We start from the raw sequence: 21,389 nt of genomic DNA, 5'->3' as shown, positions 1-21,389 counted from the left end.
TTGCCTGCCAAGCAGAAAGAGCAGTGTCTGCCTGCTCCTTTGCTAGGCTGCCTGGGGTATTGAAGAGACCACAGTTTGCAAATGTTCAGCTATGGTGCTTTGCACGCAGCTGCTGGTACATATGGAGCCTTTGTGCGCACTGGAAAGAGGCGTCCCGCTCTGGGGCAGATGCAGCTCTGAGCCTGGAGAATTGAACACAGGATGCGTTTTAATCTGCTCTCATGAGCAGTGCTCCTTTGTGCTGTGAACAACCTGCACAACTGCACATGGCAGCCCTGACTTTGGAAACCATTAAAATATTTTTTCTTTCTTTTTTTTTTTTTTTTTTTAAGATTTAATCCATTGAGAGGGTGGGGGGAGGTAGAGAGAATCTGCAGCAGACTCCCTGCTGAGCACAGAGCCCAACGTGGGGCTCGATGTCACGACCCTGAAATCATGACTTGAGCCAAAATCAAGAGTCAGACACTTCACCGACTGAGCCATCCAGGCGCCCCCGAAACCATTAAAATCTTGATCAGACCTGATGCATAGTGATGCCCGCCTAGGCGCCAGCCCCCTAATGTCTGTTTGATTGGCCAGGTCAGAACTTCCCTTCCAAATGCACCCGGCCCTCCACACGCTTCTGTCCTCACTCAGGTTTGGAGCTGTTACTTGATGAAATTTACGACACCATCTTTGCCGGCCTGGACCTCGCTTCCACGTTCGCCGAAAGCACCCTGGTGCGGATATTGCAGAGACGGTTCCTAGCCGTTCAGCTCGTCGTCTCTGGCCGATTCCGATGTAAGTACCGAGTCGACGACACGTGCGCGTCTCTGCTTGGAGGAGACCACTTGGGTTTTAGCGTCGCCGCAGCCACCATGACTGTCCCCCCGAAGCGGGCGTGAGGGTTTACGACGCTGTCAAAGCAAAGAGAACGCGTGCTGTCCACGCGGGAGCTTTGCTTCCACGCTGTCCTCCCCTTTACCTCCCGCCTCTCCCCTAGGCCCCACAAAATGTGAAGTGGAGCGGTTCACAGCGAGCAGCTTTGGTCACCCCTACATTCCGAGCTGCCGCCGCAACGGGGGCTACCAGGCGGTGCAGTGCCAGCGGGGAGGGCCGTGCTGGTGTGCGGACGCCCAAGGGAAGGAGATCCATGGAACACAGCGGCAAGGCGAACGACCGTCCTGTGGTGGGTTGCCTCTCTGGGGCCTTCTCTTTTGTTCTCGTCCAGTCATGTGACTTTGCCTGTTTGTCCAGACCAAGCGCTCCACAACCCGTTCGTTCCAGGGCCTCCTGAGTGCATCCCCGAGGCCCTTCGAGCAACGTGATGGAAAACCCATTTATCGTCATTAACTTCCAACATCTTCCTCCTTCTGTGTTAGACATAGGTGCTTCCTCGGTGAGCTCAGAGAATACTGGGGGCCTCCTAGGTGAAGAAACACAAGGGAATTATGTTTACTTGCGGCACGAGAGAAGTGGGTCCCAGTAACTAAAGCAGCGCCAAGCAGGGTAGGGTCACTTCTATCTTGCACAGTGTGTGAAGAGGAGACGTTCAGGAAGGCGTCATGGAAGAGGTCAGGCTTGATTAGAGTCTTCTCCAGTAAAGATGGTTCCTGAAGGAGGAAAATAAGGAGAGGCGTTCTCTGTCTGTAGAGCGGGACAGTCAAATTGTAAGGACATAAATAATAGGCGTTGACATGCTACTGGTCACTGAATCTGGACGGAGGCCATAGAAACAAATTGTTGGCGTCTGAGCAGGGTGGGGCTCTGCACTTTAAGCCTGGGGGGATGGTCGGGCTGAGACAGAGCGGTCTTTCCTACCAAAGCAAAGGCTGGGGCACTTCATCCTGGAGGTCAGGTGAAGACGTTGAGGGGTTTGAACCTGGAGAGTTCTGTGATGGGTTTTGTGTATAAGAAAGACCACCCAAGCATCCTGCTTCAAGGAGAGGTTAGCAGGATTCGACTGCAGGCCATGAAGCCAGTGTGAAGGTCATTGCAAGGTCCTGAAGGACGAGGAGGGGACTATATTACTTTCCTGGGTCACTGCAACAAATGCCCACAAATTCAGGGACTTAGAACAACAGAAGTGTATTCTCTCACAGTTCTGCAGCCCAGAAGTCCAAAGTCAAAGTGTCAGCTCCGTGCTCCCTCTGAAGGCTTCCGGGGAGACTCTTCCTCGCCTTTTTCCTGGCTTGTGATAGTTGCCGACAGTCTCTGGCATTCCTTGGTTTGTGGCAACGTGGCCTCCAACCCTGCTTCGTCATCTGCTGGCTGCCTTCCCTCTGTGTCTGCTTCTGTGTCTCTTCCTCTCTTCTCGTAAGGACGCCGGTAATATAAAGTTAAGAGCCCACTCGACCCTAGTATGACCTCGTCTTAACTATCTGCGTCGACAATGACCCTATTTCTAAATAAGGTCACATTCTGAGGTTCCAAGAAGGATGTGAATTTTGAGAAGACATAATCAACCCAGCACAGGGACCAACACGAAAGAAGTGGCGGTCTGGGGAGAGGGGTGTGGACATGAGAAGTGTCGCAGGACACTCCAGTAAGATTCTATTGCATCTTACCTGTAAGATCCCAAAGGAAGTTAGGGGTGACGGCGAGGGAGGAATCCAGAAGCTGGACAGATTCCACAAGATCGCAAACAGTGAAAAAAGGAGGCAGGCAAGTCTTTTTATAGCCTCAAAAGAGATCAGTGCTCATGTTCATTGATGTCTCCAACTTCACATTCTGAGCGTTGTGCATGGTGTTTGCTGGTACTCTATCTGCCAAGCGTGAGAACGCAGAAGAGCATTTTGAAGCTCTGCCTTGAAGGCATTTATGATCGCGCTGTCATTCTCTTAAAACCGAGAGAATTTTGTGCCCTCCACTTTGCAGGTGGAAATGGAGAACTGTGGTTTCCAAATTAAAACCAGAATGCTATCAAATGCAGCGATCATATATTTTTACACTCTCCTCTCTGGGGCATCCATCCTATTTCCATGCAAACAGATGCCACGTGGAATCAACGTCCGACTGTTTTTGCCTTGGTGACACTACATAACAAACGAATGGAAGGGATATGCCCTTAATTTGGAAAGAGAATAAGCAAAGCAGTGAAATTTATTTCTTCCCTACCTTCCTGTAATACCTTCCATTCAAGGCAGCCATGGCCTGGTAGAGGGATGTGTTAGGGGTTCGGATGTTGCCAGTCTGTTTTCTCTCTCTGACCACATGTTCCAGTTCTTTCTCTGTTGCCTGGTTACAGAGGGAAATTGGCTGACTTCCTTTTTGGCATCCGTGTGAACCGAAGGGAAAGAATTATTTTTAAAAAGTTGGGAGTGGGTGGGTGGGTAGCTGAAAAGGACCTCTCAGATTTACGGTTTGATGGAGAAGCATGGAGCTTACTTGCTTCCACCTGTGTGATGGAGACGCTTGGAATTGGAATTTGAAGTCTTTTTTCTTAAAGTGATTGCAGTCAACCTAGAATATTCAGATAGAATGACCTGACCATGCATGGAGTTGACTGAGCTGATCACTGTTTAATTAATAACTTCAGGGAAAGGTCAGGAAGCTTAGAAAAATGTGCTAAGTGTGTTTGCTGCATTGGGCATTATTGTATTATATTATAGGAAATACCCTATATCCTGTAATATATTATATATTACAACATAGGAAAATATTTTTTTATTATAGGAAATACTAATAGCATTTAAAGTATGGTTCTCTTGCTCCAAGAGACTATAAACTAGTTAGCCTAGACAAGCCTGCCCACAAGGAGGGATTAGGCAGCCACACGAAGAGCATATAATGAAGCATTAAAGTCCATTAAAAATTCCAACAAGAGAATGCTGGGGGGAAAAAAACCCCAAACATTTCATTAAAAACAAATAGGCATTTGTTGGTGTACTAGTTTCCTAGGGCTGCCGTAACAGATTACCACAAACTGGGTGGCTTAAAACAACAGAAATTTATTTCCTCCCAATCCGGAGGCCAGGAATGTGCAGTCGAGGTGTTAGCAGGGCTGAGCTCCCTCTGACGGCTTTAGGGAGGAGTCCATCCTTGGCCTGTCCAGCTTCCGGCGGCTGGAGCAATCCTTGGCCTTCTTGGGCTTGTAGCCACATTCTGCCCCCATCTTCACATGACCCTTTTCCCTGTGTGTCTGGGTCTTCACATGGCCTGAGGAGGACCTCCATCATTGGATTTAGGGCTCACCCGAATCCAGTGTGACCTCATTTCAACTAATTACATCTGCAAAGACCTTACTTGCAAATGACGTCACGTGCTGAAGTTGTGGGTGGATAGGAATCCTGGGCTGAGGAGACAGGGAGGACTTTTGGTGCCTGTGTGTGATCAGGTTTTCAGAAAGGGGGCTGGTGCCCATGAGCCTTGCCTTAGAAAGGGGTCACCCTCCAGTGAAAGGTAGGAGAGGGAGTCAGGTCAACTGGAACACTCCCTCCCCCAAATGGCCACCACAGATCCTGCTGGGGGTGGGGGGCATAGAGAAAAATAAAGAGATAAGAAGAGAGAGAAGGGAGAGATAAAAATGTCGATGTTCTTCACTGATATTTTGGACATCTTACTACCAGAAGGATCTCTGGGGTTGTCTCAGGATTACTTGTTGACGTTAACACCATTTCTCCTGTTTGCTCTGTCTTGTGCAGCTGAAGACCAATTCTGTGCCTCAGAGAGGAGGCAGGCCCTGTCTAGACTACACTTCGGGCCCTCAGGCTACTTCAGCCAGCACAGGTTGTTCTTGGCTCCTGAGGGAAGACAGGTGTCTCCGAGAGTAGCCAGATTTGTCACATCCTGCCCACCCCTGATCAAGGAGCTCTTTGTGGACTCTGGGATTCTCCACCCAATGGTAGAAGGGCAGGACCAACAGTTTTCTGCCTCAGAAACTCTCCTCAGAGAAGCCATTGGAGCGATTTTTCCTTCCCGAGAGCTGGCTCGTCTTGCCCTTCAGTTTACCACCGACCCAAAGCGCCTCCAGCAAAACCTCTTTGGAGGGAAATTTTTGGTGAATGTTGGCCAGTTCAACCTGTCTGGAGCCCTTGGCACAAAAGGCACATTTAACTTCAGTCAATTTTTCCAGCAGTTTGGTCTCCCAGGCTTCCGGAATGGAGGGACCAATCTATCCAAGCCCCTCTCCTTGGGATTTGATGCAGATCCTGCCACAGAACCCCCTGAAGCCTCTAAGAAGGGAGCTGCTACGAATAGGCCGATTGTGGGCAGCTTTGGCTTTGAGATCAACTTGCAAGAGAACCAAAATGCCCTGACATTCCTTTCCTCTCTCCTGGAGCTTCCAGAATTCCTTCTCTTCCTGCAGCAGGCTCTTTCGGTGCCAGAAGACATAGCGAGGGATCTGGGTGACGTGATGGAAATTGTGCTCAGCTCCCAGGGCTGTGAGCAGACGCCTGGCAGTCTTTTCGTCCCACGGTGCTCGGCAGAAGGAAGCTACGAGGATGTCCAGTGCTTTGCCGGGGAGTGCTGGTGTGTGGATTCCCGGGGCAAAGAACTTGCTGGCTCCAGGGTTAGGGGTGCACGGCCCAGGTGCCCCACAGAGTGTGAGAAGCAAAGGGCTCTCATGCGAATCCTCTCGGGCAGCCTGCCCGCTGGGGCCAGCTTGTTTGTCCCTTCTTGTAGCAGCGAGGGGCATTTCCTACCCGTCCAGTGCTTCAACTCAGAGTGCTACTGCGTGGACGCCGAGGGTCAGGCTATTCCTGGAACTCGAAGCGTGCCTGGAGACCCCAAGCCATGTAAGTCTCTGGAGTAGCCAAACCACAGATCCCGATTCTCTCTTGGGCCCTGACACAGTGCATTACAGAAAAAATGGATTCCGTTGTAGCTTACGTCCCAGCTGCTAGAATGGCACAATTTGCCAGTTCATGTAAAAATGGTCCAGAAAAGGGTTGATACTGTTAATCATTCTGGTGAGTGAATAGGGAGACTCGTTTGGCCTTCAAGAGCTCAAAGCTTCCCGTAGTACTGACAACAGCCAGTCACAATAGTGCCCATGGGGTGATGGGGATGCTCTCTGTCTAGATGCTATTTCCAGATTTATGGTTGATGGGATTTCTGTGGCTGCGTAAGGTTTTAGAAAGGGTTTGGACAGTCAGGGGTTTTCATCTTGATCTTTCTTGGGCTCATGGAACTTTTTCACCTGACATACCTTCTCCTTGTTCCTCGCAGGCCCCACCCCCTGTCAGTTACAGGCCGAGAAAGCCTTCCTTGGGGTCGCGCGAGCGCTGGGCTCCGGTTCCAGCATGCCGCCCTCCTTCTCCAGCAGCTACGTCCCGCAGTGCAGCACCAGCGGGCAGTGGAGGCCCGTGCAGTGCGACGGGCCCCCCGAGCAGGCCTTCGAGTGGTACGAGCGATGGGGGGCCCAGAACAACAGTGGCCAGGAGCTGACCCCTGCTGAGCTGCTAGGGAAGATCATGAGCTATCGAGAAGCAGCTTCCGGAAGCTTCCAACTCTTTATTCAAAGTCTGTATGAGGCTGGCCAACAGGGCATCTTCCCAGGGCTGGCGAGATACCCTTCTTTCCAAGACATCCCGCTGGCGGTGATGGAAGGCAACCTGACCCAGCCTGGTGGGAACATCCTTCTGGAACCCTACGTCTTCTGGCAGATCCTGAATGGCCAGCTCAGCCGGTACCCAGGGTCCTACTCAGACTTCAGCACTCCTCTGGCGCACTTGGACCTTCGGAGCTGCTGGTGCGTGGATGAAGCTGGTCAAGAACTGGAAGGCACCCGGACAGAGCCGAGCAAGGCCCCAGCATGTGAGTTAAGCCATGTGGAAAGCTGAATCTGTGTTTGTACCAACAGGGTGTCTAGTGGGGGGGGGAGGTGTTGAATGTCAGAGCTGGCATGGAGTTCGGGTATGGCCGTGGCTGGAGCCCCAGAAGCATTAGCCGGCTCTGGCTGCTGTAACAGATACCACAGACTGGGTGGCTTCACCAGGAGACGTTTCTTATAGCTCTGGAGGGTGCAAGTCCAAGATCAAGGCGTTGGCAGGTTCCGTTCCTGGTGAGAGCCGTCTTCTGGCTTGCGGAAGACCACCTTCTCGCTGTGTGTTCACAGGGCAGAGAGAAAGAGCTCTGGTAGCTTCATGGTTTTATAAAGACACTAATCCCATCGAGAGGACCCCACCCTCCGTGGCCTCTTCTAACCCTAATCACCTCCCAAAGGTCCCACCTCTGGGTACCATCACCTTAGGGGGTAGGGCTCCAATGCCTAAATTCTGGGGGGACAAACATTCAGACCACGGCACCAAGGCTCCTAGAAAGGAAGTGATTTCCCTACACGCCGGCAGTGGGCAGTGGCAAAGTTAGCGTAGTTCATTTTTAAATGTTCGTGTGATCGATTATTTAAATCAAGGCCTCACATTTGAGCCGGATGTCGTCTGTGTGCAAAGCATGATCTTAGGACCGACAAAGTCTGTCAGGTGGGTGTCACCTGGCTCTTGCCCCTCTGTAATCTTGCACCAATCAGGGGCAGCGTCTGATTCACCAACACACGTTGGGACTGTACTCACAAGGACGGGCTAGGCGCTCTGGGCCTCAGGAAGGGCTCCTGCCTTCAAAGTGTCTTTAATTTATTTGAGGAGTTTAATTGCACGACTGATTGGAGAGCAGCTGAAGAGGTCTGTAAGTTCAACTCTGTGGCAGCTGGACTTATAGGAAAGCTGTGGTCTCAGAGGCATAAGCAGAATGAGGCTGACTCTGTCTTCAATTAAAACGTCTTATTACCAAGTGGCCCTGCCAGAAGCTTGAAAGGATAACGAGACGGAGTCGACACTTACTATCCAATGAGAAGCCCTCTAACCAGCAGTAGCTGAGATTACAGGTGCTATTTCAGCTCTCCAAGGCCAAAGAAATCTCTCAATCCAGTCTTTGCAATGTTCAACATTGTCCACACCTTTCCGGATCCTGTTAACATCAGTCAGACGATTTGGACATTAGCCAAAGTTTAGGCTTAATTTGTTTTTAAAGATTTTATTTATTTATTTGAGATAGAGCACAAGCAGGGTGAAGGGCAGAGGGAGAAGCAGACTCCCCACGGAGTGGGGAGCCCGATGCAGAACTCGATCCCAGGACTCCGGGATCATGACCTGGCTGAAGGCAGACGCTTAACCAGCTGAGCCCCTCAGGCACCCCAAAATTTAGGCTTCAGCAGCAAGTGGGTTTTTAGAATGTTGGGACATAGGAACATGCGGTGAGAACATATTGAATGCCTGGAGACCCCCAACTAGGGTTCTCCACTGAAGAGCCGAGTCCCAGCAATGGGCTGACCCCCAAGTGAATGCATCGACGCCAGCGTGCCTGTTCCATAAAAAGTCTCCTTCATTTTTTTTGAAGTTCTCTATGCCAACGGTCACGAGTACCCACACGAGAACCTTACCATAATTTCAGATACTTTAACAGTGAATTTGGTCCTCTTTGGATCCGATTTTTGAGGCCCGAGTTGCTGAGACCAAAAGCACTTCACAACTGTAGTCGCTAGGTTTCCCGCCTTGGCCTGAGTGCCGGGCAAAGCATTCGAACCGGGCTCAGAATCTGCGGGCCTTTCCCATGAATACCAAGGCCCCATGGAGAGGAGATCACCGGGGTGTACAAGATAATCCGCCGGGAAGCAAGCATTAGGGCTTCTACCTGTAGGTAGTGTTTTCCCTTTCCTTCTAAGGTTCTGCTTTTAGTTTTGCAGTGACCTATTTTTTTTTAGACTTTATTTATTTATTTTTTATTATATTATGTTAGTCACCATACAGTACATCCCTGGTTTTTGATGTAAAGTTCGATGATTCATTAGTTGTGCAGTGACCTGTTTTTAACAGCTGCACCAGCTGAGGGAACTAGACCTACTCATTTATTATAGTCAAACGTGTATTTGCTTTACAGATAAAGAAAGACGCATGGTCTGGGGGCACACGTTCAAACTCTTTTGTTGCTGGGGCATAGGATCCAGAGGGTTTGATGGCCAGGGGTTCGGAGCCTTGACACTACAGCGTTAGTGTCATTTTGGGAAGCTGTTAGAAATTTAGAAGCTTGGACCCCACCTGCTGAATCAACACCTGCATCGCTCCAGGTGGCCCAGGAGGCTCTGAAGCTCCAGAAAGCTCGAGAAGGGCTGGCCTAGGGGACACAGTGCTGCTTCTACTAGGGTCTTCAGCCCTGTTTCTACCACCTACTCCTCTGTGGCCAGAGTCACAACCTTGGTTTAGTCAGTAAGGTCTGGTTAGGATGAACAACTCCCTCAAAGGTTGTTGTGAGCCTTGTGAAAGGTAATCGTTGTAAAGTGCCAGGTCTGGTGCATAGAAAGTCCTTCCTAAATGGCTGTATTCATGCAAATGACAGTAAGTAATAGACTGACCGGTGACTTTCCTGCCTGTAAGCAGGGCGGATGGCTCCTGCCTCTGGCGGCATGAGGTCAGCTCCAGTCCATATCATAATCTCCAGCCTGTTTGAAATTTTGCTTTCTTTATTTAATATGTAATTATGGACAATTACTGTATACACAGTGCTGTATGATGGGACGAGAGTCCTAAGAAAGGTGTGGTGTCTGCTCTCAGGAGCTCAGAGACCGGTGGGGGAAACTGACATGTCATCATGTAAATAATAAACAGAAATGCTAGAAGTATGAGCACAGAAAACCAGTGGAGGATAAGTCCAGAGACTGGGGCAACTCACTGGTTGAGGAATTAGGTAAAGGTTTGCACTGCATCAGCTTCTAGATTGTGAAGGATGTTTGCCCAGCCAAAAATGGGTAGCAGGCCCTTCCTGATAGAGGAAATGGTATGTGCCAGGTCAGGGCAGCTGAAAAAGGGTCTGCTTTCTTGGGAATGGGGTGGGGAAAAGCTCAGTGTGGTAGGAAGGGAGGGCACTTGGGAGGGAGTGGTGGAAGAAGAAGGTAAAAGTAAATCTGGGCCAGATTTTAAAAGGTCTTATGTGTCAAAAACATCTTACGTGTCCAGTTACAGCATTTTCATTCTTTTCTGGAAGAAATGGATAGCAAGCATAGGTTTCTAGATGGCAGTTTTCGCTTCAGGGATTCCTGACCCCTGGGATTGGTAGAGTAGATGATTTGATCAAGAACATCCACAGAAAGCAATAATGTCTTCAGATTCCGAAGTCGAGGGTTTCTGCTGATTCCGTGCTGTCAAAAGAACCCGCTGAACACATTCACTGTTGAGTTCACAAAGGGATTGGCTGTGAGTAAATATGGCCAGTGTGACTTTTGTTCATAGTGACAATTTCGAAGACAAGATGTGCCAGACACTGTGCCATGTTCTTCAGCTGCAATACCTCATAGAATAATTATGAAAAGATGTCCCAGTCATCCCCACTTCACAGATCACCAGACTGAAGCTCAGAAGAGTTAAGCACATTATCCAAAATTACACAGCTAGTAAGTGAGGACACTGATGTTTGAATCCACGCTCGGAGAGCCATGCTCTTTTCTCTTTGCAAGAATAATTCTCTACTAACCTACAGTGCTTCCCTTCAACTTTTGGTGTCCATCCATCCACCCGTTTATCCACTAATCCATCCATCCATTCATCCATCCATCCACCCGTTTATCCACTCATCCATCCACCCATCCATCCATCTATCCGTTTATCTACTCTCCAAACCATCCATTCATCCATCCATCCACCCGTTTATCCACTCATCCATCCACCCATCCATCCATCTATCCGTTTATCTACTCTCCCATCCATCTAGCCATCCATCCATCCATCCATCCATCCATCCATCCATCCATCCATCCATCCAGCCGTTTATCTACTCTTCCATCCATCCATCCATCCATCCATCCATCCATCCATCCATCCATCCATTTATCTACTCTCCCATCCATCTATCCATCCATCCATCCATCCATCCATCCATCCATCCATCCATCCATCCATCTATCCGTTTATCTACTCTTCCATCCATCCATCCATCCATCCATCCATCCATCCATCCATCCCTCCATCCATCCGTTTATCTACTCTCCCATCCATCTAGCCATCCATCCATCCATCCATCCATCCATCCATCCATCCATCCATCTATCCATCCATGCATTCATATCTGTCTATTCTTCCATTGGAGGCAGCTGGTCAAGATCTCTGGTTCTAGAGTCCTACTGAGTAGACTAGAACTCTGAGTCAACTACTTGCTAGCTAGGATGGAGCCTACATGACTTTAAGTTGTATGGCTTCTCCATGCCTCAGTTTCTCGTCTGTAACACACCGATAAGAATACTATCTTATTGGGCTGTTGTATAGCTTAAATTAGCTTGTCTGTGTAAATGTGTTAGTGTAACATCCAGCGTGGAGTAGACATTAGCTAGTGCTCGACTTCTTACACAGCAGGTCCTCTGTCAATGGTGAGTGACTGAAGTTGTGGAGATGAAACCGAAGGAACATTCCAGGCTGTAAAAAGATCTGGGTGAAGGAAATAGCTGTGGCAGACATGTGTGCATGTCTCAGAGGGGGCGAGGTGTCCAGCCATGATGTTTTTATTCCCCCAGGTCCTGGCTCTTGTGAGAAGGTGAAGCTTCGTGTCCTGCAGTTCATTAAGGAAACAGAAGAGATCGTCTTGGCTTCCAACAGTTCTTGGTTCCCTCTGGGAGAGAGTTTCCTAGCGGCCAAAGGAATCCGGCTGACCGATGAGGAACTCTCCCTTCCTCCACTCTCTCCATCCCGGGAGTCTTTCTCAGAGAAGTTTCTGAGTGGGGGCGATTATGCCATTCGTCTGGCGGCTCAGTCTAGTGAGTGTCACGCTCTTTGACTTCTTGTTCCAGCTCGTCGGGGAGGCAGGGGCTTGGGTTAGTTGCTCTTCAGTCCTCCTCAAGACTTTGTGGCCCTGGTTTTCCCAGGCCGGTGGGTCCCCGGGGAAGAAAAGACAAGGTGGTTTTGTGTATCTGCCAAAGCTGGAAGGATCCACACCTCTCCAGGATGTTCCCGAATCCACCAGCATGGCCACTTGGGGGCAGGTCTCTACATTTCATCACGCAGATGGTGCCCACGGCCCACCACACAGCCAGACATTCTTGCTAGAATGTGAGGGGTTCCCAGCCCGAAATGCTCATGGTCTGTTCTGAAGCTTCCCTCTACTTCCATTGGAAAAAGGAGTTGCGCGAGAACGGTGCCCACACTCACCATCCGTGATTCTTCTCAGATGCAGAGACTGGGGTTCAGTCACATGCCCGAGTTAACCCAATGAATAGCTGGTGGAGCCTGGATGGTTCTGGCCCCAAGCCTGTGTCCCCTGCTTAGCTGACCCCTGGTGCCCAGAGTCTGGGGCTGTCTCATCCCAAAGCCCCTGCTCGTCCTCCACCACCCGCAGCCTCTGAGGCAGGAGGTCTGACCTCTCTCCCGGGTCTCTTATTGTCCCCACACCAGCTGGGCAGGGACAAACATTTCCTCTACTGCAAGCATCCTGAGTTCCCCACTCCTTGTCAGACGATCTCAGTGGATTCCCTGTCTGGGGTTTTCTGGGCTTGGGTCCCACAACAGCAAAGCGGTGCTCCCCCTGACAACATCTGTGCCAGGACGAGAGCCCCCCACTCCTGCAGGCCAGAGCCTCCCTGATTTCTCCCCCATGGATGTCTGCTGCTACCGCCTGGGGATGGGGACTCAGGTGTCTTTGCTCTCCAAACCCCAGTGAGACTCTCCCAAGTGCCATCTTTGTTTTCCGCCTTGCTGCCATGCCAGTTGTCTCTCTTGGAGCACGAGACACCACGTCTTGTTCATCTTTATATCACGGGGCCCGGCACAGTGACTGACAGAGAGTGGGAAGCTGGTAAATGTTGCTAAACCATCCTCCTTGCTTCTTTTGTCCCTGCTTTCTTTCTCTTCCTCAGAGACTTGGGGATTTCTGCTTTTGGCAAGACACCAGTTGTGTTCCATTTTGTCCCTGGACAAGATTTGATGTCATCAGAGGGATCCGTGGGATTGATGCTCCTGCAGATGTGAGCACTGGTCAGGGAGGGGACGTGAGCAGAAGGGGAGAAGTACTTCTTGGTGCCGTAGAGACCTAGTCACTGAATGGCACAATGGCATTTTCTTCAGAAGTCAAGTTAGGGAAGTTCCTCTCTACCTAGCAACACGCTCTGACTTTGCATGTCTAAGGCGGTAGTGAAAAGAGGAAGGGTCCATAGAGAAGGACCTGGATTGCTCATTTCTCTTGAATCCCTCAAGATGAGAGGAGGTGTCTCTAACCTTGCAGAGGAGAGGAAGCTCTTTGTGTGTCGGCCTCCAGGTCCTGCAGAGTCTGGGGATTGAGAGCCCAGGGGCAAAAGAGATGAAGGGTCACGAGTGTCTTTGGCCAACAACATATGGTCACAGTGTCCTTGGGCTTAAGGAGGGTGAAGGAGGGGTGTGGGAGTCCTTGAACTCGGCTGCGCTTGGCATGAGTTTGATGATCTTTTGATATAAATGTCACACTTACCCTGTTGGGTAAGTATTAGAGCCATTTCTTTGATGGGGAAACTGTGGCTCAGAGAAATTAGGCAACTAGCTCATGACCGCTAAGATCACTCATGATAACCAAGAGGTGGTGTGCCAGGATTCGGGTAGAGCTTGTCAGACTCATGAGTCCTGTCCTGCATGCCAGACCGCTTTCTGGGGTCCTGGTCTCCTCGAGGGGTTCTGACCGTGGGCTGGTGGTGTCTTGGGAGCCGCCAGCCCATCTCTGAGAGAAGCAAGTCGGGAGAAGTGCTCCAATGTGAGGCCGGCCACTGCTCGCTGGGCTGCCCCAGATGTGACCCTGTGGCTGCACCCCTTCCCACCCCATAAGCCCGCCCCAAGCGCCAGCAGGAGTGGAGAGGTCGTTGAGGGGGTAGGACTTGAGAAAGGATCTGGGGGGACAGTTCCTGGCTACTTAGGAGGAAGATGGTGCTGGGAGCAAGTCAGACTTGGGTGGGAGAACTGTGAGCCCCAGTAATACGTACGATATCTAGTCTGTCAATAGTGGGGAGCGCAGCGGGAGAAAGCCAGGCAGGGCAGGGGATGCCGAGTGCTGAGGACGGTGCCATCTGAACACAGGATGACCCTCTGTGCGTCACTTAGCCTGCCCCACTGAGCACTTCCCACGCCTCGGGATGACAGCACAGACTGCCTGGGCTGTTGTGAAGACCAGATCCGATTTTGTGGGGAAGGCGCTAAAGCACTGGATTGAAGGGCTTGGCAGGGAAGGCAAGAGGCAGGTTGTCACACAGTGGCTTCTTGTGTTCAGGACCAGTCCCTCCACTTCTCACCGTGAGCCTGGGGTAAGCTGCATCACCTGTGCCTCAGTTTACCACTGTCAGATGGGGTGATGTCACCCCTCGTAGAGGGTTGCTGTGAGGCTCCCGTTAGCTAAAACATATTTAGATTGTGCTTGGCACGTAATGAATGTTACAGAAATGCCACCTGTGGTTACCACCGTCTCACGTGCCTGAGGACACGTCACTGACCTAATCTGCACCCTATGGAGGTGATTCGAAGAACAGCAGTGATCCCTTCAAACTGCAGCTCTGCATTTTTATTTTTAAAGGACAACCTGGCGAGCGCCAATCTGCTTTGAAGGTGCCTCTGTCATACTTTGGGTGGCAATGTTTGTCACGTCCATAAGAAGGCCTTGTGTTGGCACAAGGACACGCGTGGTTGTCAGCAACAGAGCCCACACTGCCGAGGCCCTTCCAGGTTGGAGGCTCACATGGCTGCTCTCCTCTGTCCCCCCTGCAGCCCTTGACTTCTATCAAAGACGTGGCTTTCTCCTGGGGGATTCCACACGCGCATCCGCCCTTCCGCGGCCCGGCCCCTACGTGCCCCAGTGCGATGCGTGGGGAGGCTGGGAGCCCGTGCAGTGCCATGCCGGGACTGGTGAGCGGGGATGGGCACCCTGGGGCGGGGGTGTGTGTGTATGTGGTGTAGTGACACCCCCCTTTCTCATTGAGAGCAAAGGGCTTTGTGCTGGGATCAGTGAGCTGGACTCTAGGCCCCTCCTTGGCAGCTGGTGGCAAATCCCTTAGTGTCTCCGGACTTTGGTTTTCCCAGCTGTACCATGGGAGTTGTGACCCATTAGCCTGAAGATCCAGTGAGTCATTGCGGGAGGGATTGGGGGTGACTGTGGACAGGGGTGGGCAGGGAGGAGTAGATGTGGGACTTGCTGGTACTGCTATGAATGCACAGAAGGACAGTTATTTGGGGGCCTGTCCCCCCGGGCACCTCCTAAACTTCTGAGCCCTGGCTCTTTCCTAGGGTACTGCTGGTGTGTGGACGGGAAGGGAGAGTACGTTCCTGCCTCGCTGACTGCCCGCTCCCCACAGATCCCCCAGTGTAAGTGAAGCCAAGGGGCTCTCCCCCTCCCGCCCCCGCCCCGACCACGGTGGTGGGCACTCTAGGCCCATGGTGACAGCTGTTATTACACAACTTAGGGATGCCCATGGGTCAGCCCCCGAGGACCCTCAGACCAGCCCCCGAGGGCAAGCAGGCCACATTTTCCCACTTCTCCAAGCCTGGAAGACTTTCGTGATCTTGGCCCTGCCTGATCTGGACACCTAGCTTCCTTGGTGGAGAGAGTTACCGACCGTGGAGAAAGAGCCCGGAGTCCCCTTCCTCCCACCTCCTCCCAGGGCACATTCATCCACTTCTGTAGTCTAACAGCCTGCCAACCATCCCACAGCTGCCCTAGAGGCCAGACTCCCTCCTGGGGCTTGGACCCATGTCATCAAGGCCCACGTCACATCTCAAGGATGATACACCACCCCTCCTCCTTGGGTCTCTGTCCCTGAAGCATGGCCTGCTTCTCCTCTGAGGTTCAGCTGTGTGTTCAGGGCACCTCCATCTACCCTGATGCCGGGCCTGCCTGGGCTCCCCACTCTCCCCGGACACCCATGGCCAGTCAGTTAAGAGCTTCTCTCTCTCTCTCTCTCTCAGGCCCCACCTCCTGTGAGACATCTCGAGCCAGTGGGCTGCTTTCCAGTTGGAAACAGGCTGCATCCCAGGGAAACCCATCTCCAAAAGACCTGTTCATCCCAACCTGCCTGGAGGTAAGGCTCCAAAGGCCCAGGAAGGTTTGAGATGGGAGCCAGCGCTTTTTCCCATACGCTGAGGATGATTTTTCTAGTTTTCAATAAACCTGTTTTAGTTAAAAACTCACAGGTAGTTCTAGGCCGGGCTTTTGTCTTCACCCTGCCAGACCCTGGCTGTGGGACCTTGGGCTATTTACTTACCTTCTCTGGGCTCCAGTGTGCTGTATTCGATCCCAAGATTGGGCCGCATTTTTATCCTACCTAGTGCGAGGGTTGTCTTGAGGCCCCAAGGAAATACCTTCCCAGAAAAGTCTTTGCAAAACAATCGGCACTTACATACTTGCGGCTCTGCTTTTCCTAAAGTCATCTTGGCCACATTTCTATGCCCGTCATATCTGTGTCTTAATAGAAAGGGAAGACAATATAATATTACCCTGCTCAGATCGCCAGATGATCGCAGGAACGGATGCAAAACCCCCAAAGAAAGGATTCTTGGGGAGTCTTAACCGCTTACTTGCCGAGTGACAGCAGTCTCCTGCTCAGCCCCTGGCAGTTTCTGGAAGCCAGAAGAAATCATCCCTGTAGAAGTTACAAATCACCGAGCAAAATGGTCCTTATTACTATTATTTATTATTGTTGCTGTTTGGCACTGTGGACATGGATCCCAGCTACTACCGAGTTTACAGAGGAATGAGCCTCTTTAGCTTTTCATCTTGGCTAACAACCCCCTCCTGCTGGAACGGAAGTCTCTTCCACCGTCCTGGGTACCCGCGTCAGCCCACGGAGAAGGAGCAGTGGAAGCCACAGCTTCTGTCGCAGGGAGAAGCGATTCTGAGCAGGCCCTAAGCAGGCGGATTCTCAGTCTGCCTCCCGGGGAGGCCCCAGTGCCAGGGACAGGACCCAAGTCTCTACTGCCCCAACAGGACAGCTGTGCCTTTGACCCACCCCCCTAGGAGAAGTTCAATTAGTGACTATAGTCTTCTTATTTTAAGCCTTTATCCTGTAAAATGTTCTCAAACCTTTGCTTGGCTTTGAATCTTACCCGTATAGCTGCCAAGCCATGTAAACAGGGGCGTACACCTGATCTCTCTGGGCCTCTCTGCGTAGAAAGGGGACAGTAGGGTCCCTGCCTTCTAGGGGCTGAGTGACACTTTGCACTTGGGGGGATTGGCACGGAGTGGTCCTCCTGTGAATGTCGGGTGCTATTACTGTCATTTCTTGCCTGTGAACAAGGCACAGCAGAGTATGAAATGAGAGTTGCCCAGCAGAAGCTCAGGGAAGCACTCAGTGACAGACAGGAAGCTGGCAGGCAGCTGGTTTCCTCAGCGCACCTGCTGGTTCTTACAGTTTTCTGTTCCAGACACGGGAGACATGACATTTTCTGCCATCAAGAACTCCTAGAAGGAGTGCATGCAAGCATCAATCTAGTCCTACCTCCTTTTCCTTTTAGTGGGGAAACTGAGGCCCAGTGGATTGAAGGGCTTTGCTCAGTGTTCCCCGGCTGGTCCCAGGACAGTCTGGGAGAGAAGGGCCCAGACAGATATGGTCTGGGCAGCTGCCTTCTACTGATTTCTTTATTCTCTGTCACAGATGTTACAGACCCCTTTCTCCTAAGGATGCTTGTGGAAAATCATTTCTGGAACTGGGGGGAGCTTGGTGCGGGACAGTGGCTGGGCTTTGGGGCTGGGTGGGTTTAGAACCCGCCTGGCTCTGCTGTTCTCCAGCTATGGGATGTTGCTCTGATGCGTCCCCACTCTGAGGCTTAGTTTCCCCCACCTTAGAAGGAGATAACTGTGGACCTGGCCTCATGGGGTGGTTATAACCATCAATTCAAAGAACGTATGTCAAGGGTTGGGAGCAGAATAGCGTCTTCCTCTCTTTTTGGAGAAACCTTCACCAGTAGTTTTGAAAGGAACATTCTGGACATGTGCCCACTGACCTGTGGGCTGCAACAGCATCTTCCCTGGGGTGACTTGCCCTCGGCTTTGTCTCAGACAGGAGAGTTTGCCAGGCTGCAGGAGTCGGAGGCCGGCAGCTGGTGTGTGGACCCGGCCTCGGGGGCCGGCATGCCACCCGGCACGAACAGCAGCACCCCATGTGAGTGGTCGTCTCTCCCCCTGCCCCAACCCCTGCTGTGAACACTGGCTCCCCATCCCAGCTCCGCTGCTTCCCGGGCTGTGGAAGCCTCTCCCCTCACTAAGCCTCAGGTTCCTCGTCCGTGAAGTAGGGGCAGGATTCCCTCACCCCAGTGGGAGCTTCGGCAGGGGGTGGGCTGTGCTGTGTAAGCAAGAAGCTCAGACCAGCACGGTCCCAGCTGAAGCGGCACTGGGGCTTTCTCGGGGACACTAGCTGTACATCACGGATGCCACACCAGCCCCCGCCTGGTCCCTCAGCCTCCAGCCTGGCCCTGTGGTCTGCTTTCCACGGTGAAGTCCAGATGATGTCCCTAAAGTGCAAAGATGCAGATGTTCCTCCTCCGTGTCGCCGGGGTCCTCGGCCCCAGCGCCTCACCGTGGCTCATCGGCCCGGCGATGTCTGGCCCCTGCACCTTCCTTTGCTTCTCCTCTTTCTCCCATCTCTTGTTCTCAGGATCTGGGGATTATAAACTGTAGTCACACTTTTCAAGAAGGAGGGTGCTCTCCCCCCGCCCCCTTCCCCCCGGCCTTCACGTGTTTTGGTTCGGCCACCTGCACTACTCATGCCCTCCCCACCTAGTTCCTACCCAGACCATGCATCAGTCCTTCCGGATGTCTTCGTGCCCTCCTTTCCAGAGCCGAGCGCAGTGATGTCTGCAGGCTCCCAGACTACCCTGCACATCGTCCATGGTTCCCTTCTCTCCACTAAAATTCCTTCCGCACTTGTTAAATCTCCTTAAAGACTCTACGTTCCTTGAGAGCAGTGCGTGTGTGTGCATGTGTGTGTGTGTGTGTGTGGAGGGGGAGTAGGGATCTGACCAAGGCCCAGTCTTTGCCCTGTCCTAGCCCACACCACAGTGGGAAGACAGCCCCAGACCCTGGAGGGCCCAGCAGGTGGGTGGCGGCAGGTGGCCGTGGGTGGCAGTTGGGAGCAGTGGGTGGTGGCAGCCGTGTGGGCCATGGGGCCCATTTGGCCTGTCTTTGTGTCCAGGCCCAAGCCTCTGTGAAGTACTCCCGAGTGGGGTCCTGTCCAAGAGAGCCAGCTCAGTCTATACCCCAGCCTGCAGGGCAGAAGACGGAGGATTTTCCCCCGTGCAGTGTGATCCAGCCCAGGGCAGCTGCTGGTGTGTCCTGGACAGTGGAGAGGAGGTGCCTGGGACCCGTGTGGCCGGGAGCCAGCTGGCCTGTGAGAGTAAGCCGTGACCCCTGGAGGCGCTCCCTGGGCTGGTGGGGGGTTGCTGCTCGTCTCTTCCTTTACTCAGGCTGGGGAGGACTCCCAAGGCACAGAAGAGTGGGGGTGGGAGGGGGATGGTTGCAGTCGGTTCTCATGATGCCAAAACCTGTGTCTACTTCCTAAAAGTGCTCAGCACTGGAGCTGAAGTCAAGGGGGTCCGTACAGGGATCCCCAGAGCCGGCAGCTCAGAAGCTCGGCTGCTGGCCTGCTGGGGGTTCTGGGTCTTGTTCTCCCCATCCTCGAGTGGGGAAGGGGGTCTGATAGCAGGAGCTCAGTGGGGATGGGTCCATCCCAACTGGGAGGCTTCAGAAATTTGTGGAGGTATCGATTTATTTTTAGTTTTAGTTCAAAAAATTGTTTTGGTATCAAATATTGAACTATCTATCAGATAACTATATATTAGAATATTGAAGCACGTGATTACAGATGAAAATCTGTTACTTGATTCTCAATTACTTACCTTTTATTTCTCCTGTGTACTCAAGTCATAAGACATTATAGTCCTTTTGAAATTTATATGAGCAGGTAGGTTAGACTCTGTGAATTCTGTCTCAGGACAGTAAAGGAAGATGCTGCAGAATATTTATTACAAATTATTGCGTTGAGTCTGGTGGGATCGAGGAATACTGCTCTGTGATTCTGATTTCATTGCAGTTGCCTTTCCTTAGCTGTCGTTATTGGCTTATTGCTTTATTTTAAGATTTCATAGTCTGTCAGCAACATTCTGGAACCGCGGAGACATTTCGTTAGGCCTAGTGGATTACATGCATAAAAAGAATCGCCGTGGATTTGTTAATGTATATTTATATTTGGAAGGAGACGGGGGAGGCTGCAAAAGCAGGGTGGAAGGAACAGCTGCCCCCTCCTTTATGGGACTCCTTCCCTTTTGTCTCTTCCCCCTCCTGCGGTGCGCCCACGCCTTTCCCCCCATGCCTTTCCTCCCGAGCTCTGGTGTACGCTTCTGTCCAGGGCCTGGACGAGGCAGGACGCTGTCATGCTCATCTCTGGCGCCTTGAGCAGCTGTCCCCTGGCAGGAAACGTAGGCGGTGCCCTGTGGGTATTTATGGGCAGAACTCCTTGCTGTGTGCTTCCCACAGAGGTGCAGTGCCCGCCTTAGGGTGGAAACAGCATCCGGCTTCCTCAGCATCTAAGAGTGGCCCTCACTCACTGTCTGGGACTGAGGACGCAGACCGACGTGTCTCCTCCAGGAACAGGTGTGGGAGCACAGCTCCTATGAGGTTGGGGAAGACCCTAGGTGACATGGCCTTGCCCGATTCCAGGATAGTAGTTCATGTGTGCAGAGATTTACCCGCTTAAAGGTGCTTTTCACATCTCTTAGTTCAGTTTGGCTCCCCAACAATGCAGATAAATAGAATGGTCCCATCTCCCCATATTATGGAGGGCAGAACTCACAGAGGCTCACCGATGTTCATTAGCACGTCCAGAGTCACACAGCTAGCAAGTGGGACAGCCAGCCTCAACGAGAGAGGCTATTCTTCCTGACGTTTCTGCCGAGCGGGGGAGGAGAAAACTCAGACGTGGGGGCCAGGCAGACTTGAATGTCAACTCTTCCACTCCCTTGCTGGGTGACCTTGGGCTGGTTCCTTAACCTCTCTGGACCTCAGTTTCCCAGTCTGTGAAATGGACAGGGAGTACTGTTACCATATCTTGAGTCATTGTTAGGATTCATTCAAATAGTCTCTGTCAACTTCCCAGCCTGGTGGCTCAGAGCACAGCCTCGGGGGTCATGCCTGGTTCCCTCCCGGCTGCCCTAGGACTTAAAGCAGAGAGGTTAACCTCCCCGTGCTTCAGTGTCCTCACCTGTGGGCCGAGGGTGATAACAGTCCTCCCTCACAGAGTTGCTTTGAAGATGAAATCAGTTTGGGGGAGACACTCAGGACAGCCCCGGCCCACAGTCACCGAGCTGTGTGTCCCTGGGCAAGTCACTTAGCCCCTCTGAGCCTCCACTTTCCCCATCTCTGAGATGACCCCTGCCTGAGTCAGGATAGAGCCGGGCCCTTGGAGATATCAGCAGGTGATTATAACAGACAGTGTG

At 51.9% G+C, this 21,389-nt stretch overlaps 1 protein-coding gene across 2 annotated transcripts in view; it reads left to right on the top strand.

The window, feature by feature from the left end:
• TG (thyroglobulin) overlaps nt 1-21,389 on the top strand; it is a 244,261-nt gene that overhangs the window by 12,106 nt on the left and 210,766 nt on the right. For both annotated transcript variants that reach the window (XM_087864600.1, XM_045812195.2), the window contains exons 7-16: nt 637-780; nt 983-1,168; nt 4,623-5,717; nt 6,151-6,738; nt 11,477-11,716; nt 14,676-14,813; nt 15,192-15,269; nt 15,870-15,982; nt 17,959-18,061; nt 19,091-19,291. In XM_087864600.1, coding sequence (XP_087720726.1) covers nt 637-780; nt 983-1,168; nt 4,623-5,717; nt 6,151-6,738; nt 11,477-11,716; nt 14,676-14,813; nt 15,192-15,269; nt 15,870-15,982; nt 17,959-18,061; nt 19,091-19,291 — 2,886 coding nt within the window. The remainder of the gene's footprint in view (nt 1-636; nt 781-982; nt 1,169-4,622; nt 5,718-6,150; nt 6,739-11,476; nt 11,717-14,675; nt 14,814-15,191; nt 15,270-15,869; nt 15,983-17,958; nt 18,062-19,090; nt 19,292-21,389) is intronic.

Source organism: Ursus americanus, chromosome 9 (assembly GCF_024610735.1).
Source record: "Ursus americanus isolate L20-20 chromosome 9, mUrsAme1.1.p, whole genome shotgun sequence".
Classification (NCBI taxonomy): Eukaryota; Metazoa; Chordata; class Mammalia; order Carnivora; family Ursidae; genus Ursus; species Ursus americanus.
Note: the sequence above shows the minus strand (reverse complement) of the source record. Positions and strands in the feature narration are given on the sequence as shown.